This window comes from Copadichromis virginalis, linkage group LG7, assembly GCF_057382275.1.
Source record: "Copadichromis virginalis isolate Kocher_CV1m ecotype Utaka linkage group LG7, C_Virginalis_male_GT1.1, whole genome shotgun sequence".
Classification (NCBI taxonomy): domain Eukaryota; kingdom Metazoa; phylum Chordata; class Actinopteri; order Cichliformes; family Cichlidae; genus Copadichromis; species Copadichromis virginalis.
The window spans coordinates 26,875,439-26,888,688 of NC_140624.1; the positions used below are offsets into that span (position 1 = coordinate 26,875,439).

The window sequence follows — 13,250 nt, forward strand, 5'->3', positions numbered from 1 at the left end:
TCACATTCACACCAACAGCCAGTTTAGAATCACCAATTAACACGACCTCACTTAAATCTTTGGACTGCGGCAGAGCCCAGAGGAAACCCAGCAGGGCAACTTCAGAATGGAAGGTGTAATATGAAATGTTTAAATCATTTTTACCAACTCAGCCAAAAGCTCCGGTTATTGGCATCTCTGTTCTGATAAATTTATTTTGTCGTTTAACCTGGTCCTCACTCCGAGATTCTATTTGAAGTCTCACATTTCATCTTATGTAGTGCTCAGATAAAATAATTACAGTGGGTGTTTTTAACATTCATGTAGACGCTGAAAATGATAGCCTCAACACTGTATTTAATCTATTATTATACTCATTTGGCTTCTCTCAAAATGTAAATGAGCCCACTGACCAATTTAATCATACTCTGGATCTTGCTCTGATATATGACATAACAACTGAAAATGTCACGGACCACCAGTCCCCGCCGGTCAACCTGCCACGTCTGTTTTGTTTTGGGTTTGCTGTCCCTCATTTCCCTCTCTGTCTTTGTGTTTGTGTGTGTGACGGTGTTTTCCTGAGCTGAAGCCAGCTACACCTGCCAGTAATCATACTCACCTGCTGCTGATGAGCCTCGTCACTCTCTCACTACTTAACTGAGTGGCTGAGCTTCAGTCAACGCTGGCTTGTTTAGGGACACGGTCAGTAAACACCAGCTTGCACAGGTGAATCTGTCTTTGTCCATCATCGGTGAGGTCAGGAGACCTGAAGGGAGAGTGTGGAGGGAGCTGAGCACATTTGTAAATATTGTTGAAAGATTTGTACATATTATGACACCTCGTGAGTGATTCACCGCACGGGAGTCAGGAAATTGCCATGGAGGAAACCATGTTCTTTGGACTATTTGCACAGTTTTGATTGTTTGTTCTCACTCACTCTCTCAAATCAGGAAGTCCTGCGTTTGATCCTGGTTTTCTGTAAACCTGACAGAAAACTTAACGAGATTCCCTGAAAATCTTCTTTTCACTAATTTCTTAATTCATACTATAAATTGAAATGTTATTACACAGCAGTGGAGAATAAATTTCATTACAGTAGATGTCTTTCTGAAAGTGCTGTAACTTAAGGAAGTAATTCCAGTTTTGTTCAATGCCATGGGCCAACACCATGCAGAGAAGCTACCTAAACTCTATTCCAACAGAGTTCGATTATCTCATTAACAGCATTATACCCTCACTGCATACCACCTTCTATACTCTAAAAAGAAAGTGTCAAATCAGAAGTGTTTGACTCCCTGGTATAATAAACATGCATCTTAAAACAAACAAAAGAAAATCTTTCCTTCGATTAGCCCAGAAAAAGCCTTCTTGCTGTATTAAAAACAAAACAAAGAAATTAGCAAAACTTGTGTAAATCTAGGACCTCTCATTATTTATCAGTGATTGATGAACATAAGAACAACCCCAGGTTTATTTTCGGTACCGTGGCCAGTCTAACAAAGAGTGAGAGCTCTGTTGAGCCAAACCTTCCTTTAACTAGTTATGACTTCAAGAATTTATTTACAAATAAAATTTTAACCATGATAGAAAAATTTCTGAAAACCTTTCCACAGACATGTCACTATGTGCAGCTACAGCTATAAATGAGACAACGATTAGTTCAACTGTGGAACTGTCTTAAAAACAAAAAGGCACAGATGACCTCTAATTTCCTGCCTCTAAATTCAGAGATCTTAAATAATTTGGTCCATATTAGTGTCTCTGTTGAATCAAGAATTGGGAAAAAAAGAGGCAAAAGAACATAATTTGAAATCCATCACAATATAGTAACATTTGACTCCAGCAGATTGTTTTGTTTACGGACTGCTGGCTTACTCGTGGTTCCTGGGCTATTTAAAAGCAGAATTTATGTGTGTGTGTGTGTGTGTGTGTGTGTGTGTGTGTGTGTGTGTGTGTGTGTGTGTGTGTGTGTGTGTAACACACTGAAACTGCTCTCTCTCGTTCTGTAAGCCCCTGGAAGCTCCACCAGGAGGCGTGGCATCATCAGCTGCTGCTGAGGGTTAGCTGCTAAACCTTTTCTCTTTTTCTTCATTACCTCCAGTGGATTTAAGGACCTGTGTGCTTCACCATCCTCTGACAGATCACAGCACTCCAGTAGCGGTATTTTATTCACTGTCTACCTTCTTTTTTGAGCTGTGCTTGGATTCTTGTCTTATCCTCTACAGTCCCTGGTACATGTGACTGATGAATCCTCTGGCTGAATTAAACACTTTCTGGATTTGGACTTACTTTTGCCTGTGATACTTCCTGCCTACTCACCTTCCCTGAGACCCTGGTATTCCTCCCACTTCCTTCCCTGTTTGCAGAGAATTTTACGTGTAACATTACAGCTCACACACTTCCAACAGAGCAGCCACATCAACAGTGAAACAATCTTTTGCATTTACTGTTAAGTCAATATTACTTAAATGCAATTCAGTGACACAAGCTTGTTGTAGTCAGTTAATAAATAAAATATTTCAGTTTTAACTTTAAAGGGTGTGCGTTTTTTTTCAATAGTACTTTATCATTTTTCTTCAAACTGGAGCACACAATGGAAGACCGTACGAACTTTTTTACTCCATGGCCAGAGGGTGTAGTTGAAGTGAAAAATATAACTTTCCCCTCATTTCAACATGATTAAATGACTAAAAGTGCTTCAAGGCCAAATAGTAAAGTACAAAACTAAGACATGCTTAGATGAGAAATAGAAATTAGTAACACAGAACATATGTAGTTCATATTGCCAAATTCGTCACCCCTCATGACTTTTTAGTGAAGAGACCTAAAGAAACACAAAAGGCACACGAAACTCGGGGAGGCAGTGACAACAGGTTTAATCATGTTTAACAGTCCAAGCTTTTTTTACCTTTTCAAATCCGCTGCACGAACCACTGAAGCAATCCAGGTCAAAACCCGCCTGTCCAAAGCATGTGCATGCAGTTGTAACAATTTAAAGCACTATCTCTTTAAATGTTTGCCAATTTTACCCAATAAATCAGAGTAACACATGCAAACTTAGCCCATACCGTTCAAACCCTCCTCCCCATCTTTTCCACTCTTGGTCCCCATTTTCTCTCTCACTGGCACAGCCCTCCCACTTGTCCTCCTCTCTCTCTCCTCCTTCTCAGAGGACCAGCTCTGTGTCTCTATCTCTGTGCACTTGTCTCTTCAGTCAAGAAGAAACTAAGTGAAGGAAAGAATAGAAGAAAGAGGTTGTTGGAAAACTAAACAAACCAAAACTTTGATTCTGCAACATGCCACAGAAAGGTAAGCTTGCTCACTCTCTCTCTCTCTTAGTCAAGGATGGAGTTGAAAAGTTATCGCGCTATAACGGATAAGGTTGAAGGGTGAGAACCAAGTGCTGATGTAAAAGCATTTTAGCTCGTTAGGTTTGTTTCTTTGCTATTGTTGTTGTTGGAAGAAAGAGAAAATTATCAGAAGCGTTACGCTAACTGGTACAATGCGTGAAATGGCAACATTTATCTTCTAATTGTACTCGGTCCCCCTTTTAATTAAAAATAATTAAATTACCAAAAAACAGAAGAACGAGAAAAAGAGAAGAAAGACGGAACATGTAACGGTGACCAACTTTTCCAAACAAGCCCTTCCCCTCTTTTACTGTAAAAAACGTCATTATAGACAGAGAGAAGTGTTGTTTTAAGTGTGCGATTTAATTGATTTAAATTTTTAAGATTTTTATTCATTGATTGGTTTTAGGTTTAAACTCCAAAGACATTGATGTGTGTGTGATCGCGGGCCAATGGCCTCTGCACAGGGCCGGATTGCTGTGCTTTGTTCAGGGTTATGTTCTTTCAGACTAAAACAGCCGGGTCAGGAAGAAAAGAGAAAACAAACAAAAAAACCTCCTTCTTTTCATAGTTGTGCGGTGCGGTGAGCGACAGGTGATCCCGGCCGCTGTGGACTGAGCCGCTGCTGCCTTCACGCAGGACAAGGTTTCCCCGAACTTTACCGCAGAAAGTAACGAGAGTGTTTTTTTTTTTTTAAAAAAAGCAGGAGCCTTAAACTCTAATTTAACTAATAAACTTAATCCCGCCTTTTCCTTCATTGCGATTGGAATTAAACAATCCAGCAACAAAGTTGTCGGATATTATGGGTATGCTGGATATTCTGTTTAAACCCATAACAAATGGGTTACATATAGGAATATATTTACCATACAATTTCTACCACCCAGAGATTGTTGCGCATCCTCTATTGAACAGTTATTAAATATCAGACTTATAAGGACAAATGAACAGTGGTGAACACCGCTTTCTAACACTTTTACGCACTCCCCGCGTTTCTACCGAGCCTGGGCGTTGTTTGACACTAGACTGGCGATGTTTCATTATATTATAACAATCATATCATCATCGCGATCATAGTGATAATGGTAATAATTGCCATCTTGCTAAAACGATTGTATTTAAACAGTACTGAAGGGTCAAAATAAAACACACGAACTTCATCACCATTTGTAGCCACTTGTTGTCTGTAAAGACGGCATCTAAAATATGCAGGAGGTATCCTTCCTTTAGCATTTTTAAACAAACAAACGAAAAACAAACAAATAAAATCCCCCAAACCCTAAAACGACAGAATGTGGACACTAACCATTAAAGTTACTCTCGTCAGTTTATTTAAACCTATCCACGATCACACTGTGGGAGAAGACCTTTGCTTTTTATTTGAATGTTTTTTTTCTTTTTAGGCCTCGACTCAAAATCCCTGTTTGGAAAACGGAGCACATTTAAAAATACGTCACCTCAGAAATTATTTCAAAGTCTACCGTTTGCTGTCATTGTACTCTCATGCTGTTTTGACTGAGATGATTTTGAAATCCACAGGCAGTTTACGATAAATATTTTCTTAATTGATGATCTAATTAAGTCAGTCGTTAATGAACATCTTAATCAAATTGAAGCCAATTAAACGCATGATTAATCAGGCCGGAATAAATTCATCCAGCGTGCGAATTCAGAACATATTATTTTTGTGTGTGTGTCTAAAGAATGAGAGCGAAGTGGGGCTGCTGCCATATGTTGTACTGGGGACAGGAGGATTAAGACACGTGTCTGCTCTGTGCACCTGAGTCACATCTGATACTTTGTTCATTTGACGGAAGCGAGAAAATGCCTCCGTCTTTATGATGAAAAACTAGAATAGAAGGCGTTCTTTTTACATTTCATGTTCCACGTTAATATTTTCAATTAGAAGCTAACCGAATACCGTCAGTTAGTTATATATATGTGTAACACACAGGCTACTCATCTACCCAATTCAATTCAATTTATATAGCTCCAAATCACAACAACAGTTGCCTCAAAGACCCTACAATAATACAAAACTAACCAAATAACAACCAAACTACCAGCACTAAATACCAAATTATATTCAGATGTACAAAGTACAAAGTATAGATCCACAGTATGACAGTGTATGTGTTCCCTGGTGACCTAAAAGACCTTGATCGTGAACACACTGCTTAATTACGAGCTACCAAAAAGTCCAGCCTCTTGATACTTTGCTAAATGAAGTGGGAACAGATTCCAGTAAAAAGTTATTTCTGTGGTCTCTTGTAACTGATGTGGCCTAAAGCTTTAAGTCGTACCGGTCAAGAGCTATATGGAAACGCTGTATATATAATAAAATACACACACACACACACACACACACACACACACACACACACACACACACACACACACACACACACACACACACACACACACACACACACACACACTCCTGATTTCAAATTTTCAAATTGAAATGCTTCTCTGTCTCTCTCTCCCCGTCTGTCTCTCATATCCACGCAGTGAATGCAGCTGAATGAAACTTTTATATTGTCATCACTGCGTCCAACAGAACTCTTTTATGTCAGTTGTACTGGTCAAATTGGGCTCCCCGCTGCGTTTTTGTGTCGCGAGTTTTTTAACGAGCCGCAGCTAACGAGGCGACGACACTAAAACCCCGCGGACACACAAAGCCCGGCGGGTATTTACCGAGCTGAGCCGCCGCTCCGCTCCTCCGGCTCTTTGTCTTCTTTCACTGGGAGAAAAGCCCGAGTTATAGCGGGAACAAGGTGCCACAGTCAGCATGTGTATGCGTTTGTTCTTGTGTGGAGCTGCTTAATGTTCATTATGCAGGTTGTTAATGACAAGCGCTTAAGAGAAAGCTGCTTTGAAGCCTTTCTTGGTTAGGTTTTTCTCAACTTAACCTAATAGGGCTGTGATTTTGAGAACAGGGGTGTCATGTGTTTCTCTACACGTGAATCACAAAAAACTGCTCCTATTGCTCTGCCTAATCATGCTTTCATAATGGTGACTTATTTATTGAATGATTGATGAGGGGCTCTCTACTAAAGATGAAAACAATTCATATCTATATATATTTCAGCAGGACGAAATTACTCGAAATTATGTTGAAACGGCACAAAATAAAGGATTTTTGTGCAAAACTTTGTATCTTGTGACAGAATACTATGATCTCATTTAGTTGTAACACAAGTCTGAATTGACATTTTTCTATAATTTATTTTTAGATTATTATTTATATATTTTGACTATTATTTTATTATGATCCACATGTAATTCCAATAATGAAGAATAAAATATGAAACAAAGCTGAAAAAATAGTTTGTCACTTAGACAGCTCAGTGGTTAGGCTATTTGGCTAGCTAGGCTATTTTCTGTATTTAATTAAATAGTCACATTTTCCCCCAAAAGAAATATTTTCGTCCTGTAAATTTATAGTATTGCTGGAGATATTTTCTTAAAAACAAAAAAAGAAACTTGAGAAAAAGATATTATTGGGTGTTTTTGCTTGATCCTTGTCTGTGGTACAACTACTTCTCACTCCTACTTTCTACATGACTAGACCTATTTCTTTGGAGCCATATAGTTTTTCTTACTAGTTTTAAAACATGTATGCAAGAAAATATAATAAATGGTCAGTCAGGTAATTAAAAAAAGAAGTATAGAGAAGGATTCTTTGTACATTTTAAATCATGTCATTCCATAAATCTTGAGTTTGAGCGCTCATATGTGCATTACTACCAACCATAGGATAGCTAGTCCACCATCCAGACAAGGTCTTTTTTTCAGTTTTATCTAATCTTCACCCCTATAAAGATCTTAAAAACAACATAGTCAGTAATCTTCTATATTGTTGCATAAAGTTAATGATGCAAATCTGACCTTTAGAGATTCAGGTTATTCTTTCTTGCAATTCACTATCCAGGTAGAGGCATGTGTAGTACGCTGTTTCTCACATCTTCTCTGTTTGTGCAGATTACAGAAGTCAAACAAGCTGGGAGAGTGGTGTGGCCTCCATGATGCAAAACAGTAAGTTTCTTCTCAAAAGTATATGTTGTTCTTATTCATTTTTAATGTTACTTTATCAAAAAAAAAAAAAATCAGGTCTGGTGTTATCAAGGGTTATAGCGCTATACATACATGTAGAAATCTCTAACCTCTACAATCATTTAAAATGTTTAAGTCACTGACTGTAATTCTGTCACACTGGAAATGCTTATGTTGTAATAATAACTTATGTTGTAAAACAGTTTGATCACATTAAATGACAATTCTGGTTTATTGCTTTGTGGTTTTTCTATAGCATCAGTGTACCTGGCAACAATATGAAAAAAAGTTGATCGTTGATGTGGAACAGCTTTATGAGTCCTTATAGTGACTTTCAGCTTATTGTTTTTCTTGTAATCAGCTTTTTCTGGCAGAAAACTTTAAAAACGACTATATCTGTCCATCGTGAAAGAGCAGACAGAAACAGAGTCAGATCTGAATGAATGTTAGCCTCACATTCACTAAGTGGTCAGAAATCTGACTCCAAATAATTCATAATGTCATCGGCACGCGTGCCGGACATGTAAATAGCAAAGCTGCCTCATGAAATGCACATTCCCACACACACCAAATATAAAGGAAAACATTTTCAAAATAAAATAGCTTAATATTTGAAAGTCTGTATACGTGATGTAGTGAAGAGATTATCTACCAGACCTGCTGCGCAAATGTAGTTTCAGCTACTCTTAGTTCATCATCTAATTAAGTTTTTTCTTCTATTTTATTTTTTAAGCTTACTTTTCTTTAACTTTATTTTCCAAGTGATCAAAAAAGAAATATTTAATGACAGGTTTGGAAGGTCATGAATGGACGACGGTAAGATTAAAAACAGTCAGATAAAAGCAAATGACAGAAATTAAAAACATTTAAAAACAGAATATTATTCCTAAATGTCTGAATGGTTGCTTTTATTATTAGATCCTTAAAATGACTAATATTTATTTGCTTAGATCATTAATGCCTTAAGATTTATTGATGACTGATTAGCATACAGTAGTCAACATAATTCAGTGAGTGTGCAGTATGACCTATGAACACACGTCTGAACCCGACAACTCATTAAAAATAAAAAATCCAAACGGAAGACGACTTTGATTTATTAGGTCTAAGAGTTACTTCTAAACAGAATTCTTTAAACTTGAAACTAAATAGGAAACAAGTGAAAGACAAAAAAGTCACAATTGAGAACAAAGATTATCACTATACAGTGGTAATTGCAAAGATTGCTGTATAAAACTGCATATAAAAATGAATTGTTCACTTATTAATTGTGGGATCAGTCGTGTGTTTCTGAAGTCTCAGACAAATTCTGGATTTTAAAATTGAACATGATGATGATATTTGGGCAAGAGTGTGAATCTGAGCTTCTAGCTCAGGAAAGCTAACTACGTACATTCGTTATTCACTGTGTTATTAATTCGAATGCTAATTTCAGTTACAGGGCAACATATCCTTTCGGTGAAACTTAACCTTTCATCGTTTGTTTCACTAAGAAAAACAAAGCATTAAAAGACTTTTACGTGCAGCACACTTAACAACAGCCATAGCACTTATGAACTCTGATAATGAATATTTGTTTAATAGTGTATAAGTAATAAAGGAATGAAAAAAAAAACAGCCATAAGATGTGGGATTCAGGTAATAAGCTGCAGAATCATGCTGTTGCTGTTACCAGATTCATGTTATGTGCACGGGAAGAGGCCAGTTATAAGTCAGTTTCTTTATGAAGATGACAACTGACAGTTTTGCTCCTCTACAGAATTATGTTGGATGTGTTATTAGAACAACTTAAAATAAGTTTAAATAAGTTGCTGTTACCACAATTACAGGTGTTACCAAATCATCAAGGAATGAAATGTTCAATATTTGAACTTATGTCAACTGAATAGAATTTTTACTGTAACATTTGCCCTTTTGTGGCTCATTGGCTTGTCATTCCTCCAGCCTTTCACTCGAGATGCTGGACTGAGACATGGCTGAGACAGCCTCATTCTTTACATCAGCTTTGCGTAGTCTGACCTGCATCCCCTCCCTTCACACCTTACATTGTCTTGATGTCATATGAATGTTGTCTTCTGGTTTGTCTATAAATGTTAACAGTTTGCATTTGTTTGGCACTTTTCATATATCACCTCTAACTGTATAGGCGGTCCATAGATATATTGCTGCACTATAAAAAAATCTCTGTTTCTCCCACTTGTTCTCTGTGGTAAAAGGTGCAAATGTGCACACTTCAGGAGACAGTTTGCGTTTGGCCCAATATAAAACTAAGAGCAAGTACAAGTGAGAAGAGGCCAAACCTTGAAAGCAGCTCAGTATGTTCCCCTGGAGTATCTCTTCTTCCTCTGCCTAGAAGGAGGTCTAAGAAGTGTGCTGCTTCTCAGTAGCCAGAAATAAGTAGTCCAAAACAGAACAGATTATAATGCAGCAACCCTGAAAATGGACTGGAACTTACAATACTTTTCTCCTCTGAGCACTCAAAGTGCTTTCTACTGCAAGCCACATCCACCCATTTGCACGGTACTTTATTCGATACCTTTAAGTGTTTTTTATCTATCATGCACACACTTCAGTACCCTGCCACTCATCTGGAACTGTAACACTGACCTTCCTATTGGCAGACCTGCTCTACCGCTGTTGCTGTGTGGTTTGGAGGTTTTAGATAATCGATTTTCCAAAACACTGGTCATGAGAAGCTAAAACCTAGCTAGCTTTGTCACAGTTGCCATCGCTGGAAAGTGTAACTACATAGATGAGCCTTGAGTGATCTTAGCAAAGTACACAATAATACAAACTAGCAGTTTAGTGGTGTGGTGATTAGTGCTGTTGCCTCAAACATTGACTTTAGGAAGCTCCTTAGTTCAAGCCTAGGCTGGGGCCTTTGTGTTAGGTTTTACTGGCACTTGCATGGCTTTTCTCTGGGCAGTATAAAAATATGTATGGGTTATCTGCTTATTCTAAACTGTGAGTGTCATTTGTTGTGTCTGTCAGCCCTGTGACAGTCCAGCGTGTGTTTGAACTCTAGCCGTAAGACAGCTAGGATAGGCACCTGTGAGCCATAACTGGATAAGTAGGAAAAAATAGATGCATTACACAGCTTTATCAAGCCGTTTCTTTTGTAAGAGAAACTAAATCTTAACCGCGCTGCTGTTACAACATCAAACATTTATGTTTAAAGGCAACAACAAACAATATTTTTCCTGTTACTAGAATGTTTGATGGGAAACAGCTGTGCTGTGTAGACACTGAACAACGGAAGGTTTGAATGAACCATATTCTTGTTTTATTTGAAGATCTTTGTCAATGAAAGCACTACACTGTTAAAGTGAAAGTTAATTGAAGTCAGGTTCAGTGTGAAAGAGCTGATTTAATGTGAAAGCTGCTGATCTCTTCCCAAGAGCCCACCTGCTCTTGTTTTGTGTGTGTGTGTGTGTGTGTGTGTGTGTGTGTGAGAGAGAGAGAGAGAGAGAGGTCCAAATTGACTCCATATGTCTGTCTATTAATTGTGTGTCAAGAGAGGAAGGCCTGAGTGTTTCCCTGGGGAAGTGGGACTGTGATTAACATTTTTCAGTGAAACTATCAACCCCAAAACACAAAGTGAACATGATGTGAGGCAGCATGAAGGACAATTAGAAATAATGCAGTCTCACACCTAAAGTCCGCAGTAACCTCTGTGGAGGCCGTGACTCTTTCTATAATTTAATTAAGCAGAAGAGCTGTTCAAAGCCAAAGCTTTGACAGTGCGAGGTTTTGTGGAGCACAAACCTTTTGTGATCCACTTGATCCACTTGTTTTTCTAGCTGAGAAGCTCTCCTGCAATAGAGGAGAAGACTGGGGTCTTCTCTGTTGTCTGCATGCAACTAAATGAACAGACAGCTTTTTGAATTGCACAGCTGATTATTTTATTAATCATTATTTAAAGACAAATGCAGAGACATGCAGAGACCAGAGTAGCATTTGCTGGTTGCAGGTTACTGCAACAGCTACTGCAGCCACCCATCATTACTTTTCATTGGTATATATGAAATATATAGAAACAGGATGTCTGACTTCTCACATAGAGAATAGCTGAGGTAATTTTTTTTCTTTCTTTTATACACTGGGTGTGATTTGGCAGGTGAGGAAGGTGGGATCCCCCTCACCCATCTCCACCCTGCAGGCCTACATGTCCCTACCGCTGCTATATGCTGCTGGCTGGATGGACGGATAGATAGAGGGATGACATTAGTAATAAAGAAACAAAACTCTAACAGAGTATATGTTTGTGCATCTAAATGACTTCTGCAAAAAAACAACAACCTTGCTTTATCTTTGTTTGTGTGTGTGTCTTTGTGTATTGGATGGTTGTCTGATTTATTAATCCATGAGGATTTAAAAAAAATCTGCAATATGCTTCCCCCCTCACAGCCATTAATACACAATAGACAATTGAATCAGCATAAATCTCTACTTAACCCCAAGAGTGTCACGGCACAGCATGTGTCAGCTCCCGCCGCTGAAACATTTCAGACCTGCAACATGTTAAAAGTGTTTTCTGCTTCATTCAAACTTACTTTACAAAGGAGACTGGAGGTTGGACTCCAACCTAAGCTGCTGCAGTTCAGGAATAATAAGGATGATCACATACAGCTATTGCTATAGATCAATGAATGTGAGCACATCAGAAATAGATACAGAGTAATACTCAAAAAGTGCAACAGCAGATGTGTGTTGTTTTCACCTGTGAGTCTTTATGTGTGTATGCTTGTTTCATCGTGGTAATCCTGAAGGAAACTTCAGTACTTTAGCAAATGCTGTAGTTATTATCTGTGTACAAATAAAGTACTCCTTTGTTCACTAAAACAAAAGTAATTAAGCATACAATTTCCAGGTAACTGTAACTGGATGAAAAGTGTAATGACAAACCTGTGACCACCACAGCTTTCTTGTATCTAATGCAAAATTATGCACTATAATTTCAATTTTGTTTAACCCAATATTGAATGAAAATGTGGCCCCCAGTCTGGAGGAATTTGAAAAGGTGGTGAATTTAATGTCACATCAATGATCCCAAACATTCGAATACATGGAAACATTATGAAAAAAACAAAAAACAAAAAACAAAAAACAAAAAACAAAAACAAAACAAAAAAAAACATAATTTCATTGTACATGTACAATGACAATAAAGGGCTATTCTATTTTATTATAACTTGACTGAAAAAAGAGCTTTCAATCATTTTAAAGAAGAAGTGCAGCAACAAAAGGCCTGGGTCAAAGAAGGCTAAAACGAAACATGTTTAACGCATGGAAGAACATCAGAACATAGTTGTTTATTTAACTGATGACAGAAAAAAGACAGATAACATTTGGAAATGCTAGACATTACTATATGCTGTACATGCAATAACTAAAATATATAAGGATACCGCAAAAAACACAGTGTCGGAGGAAATCTTTCTATTTATGTTCTCATGTTTCGGGTTGGTTTTCCTGCCCTTTTCATCCACTTGTTTCATTAGTGCTGCTTTTTTTTATTACTTTGGGCCTCTGCTGTTATAGAGTAAAATAAGAGTAAATAATACAGTAAATAAGTTGCTGAAAACCTTTGTGTGTGTGTGTGTGTGTGTGTGTGTGTGTGTGTGTGTGTGTGTGTGTGCACGTGCATGTGGGTATGGTGGGTATGTGGGTATATCTGTGTAGGCCACAGTGGAGTAAACCAGCTGGGAGGTGTGTTTGTGAATGGGAGACCTTTACCTGACTCTACCAGGCAGAAGATAGTGGAGCTGGCACACAGCGGTGCTCGACCATGTGACATATCCAGAATACTGCAGGTATTGCAAGGTGGTTACAACACCACAAAAATATCCATCACATGTCATACAG

At 38.0% G+C, this 13,250-nt stretch overlaps 2 protein-coding genes across 2 annotated transcripts in view; one reads left to right on the plus strand and one right to left on the minus strand.

Moving 5' to 3' along the window:
• The window catches only part of dnajc24 (DnaJ (Hsp40) homolog, subfamily C, member 24), a 412,088-nt gene that overhangs the window by 340,326 nt on the left and 58,512 nt on the right, over nucleotides 1-13,250 (minus strand). The window lies entirely within an intron of this gene.
• LOC146705156 (paired box protein Pax-6-like) overlaps nucleotides 3,276-13,250 on the plus strand; it is a 30,002-nt gene continuing 20,027 nt past the window's right edge. Inside the window, exons 1-3 of the mRNA XM_085465173.1 lie at nucleotides 3,276-3,288; nucleotides 7,314-7,367; nucleotides 13,068-13,198. Coding sequence (XP_085321299.1) covers nucleotides 3,276-3,288; nucleotides 7,314-7,367; nucleotides 13,068-13,198 — 198 coding nt within the window. The remainder of the gene's footprint in view (nucleotides 3,289-7,313; nucleotides 7,368-13,067; nucleotides 13,199-13,250) is intronic.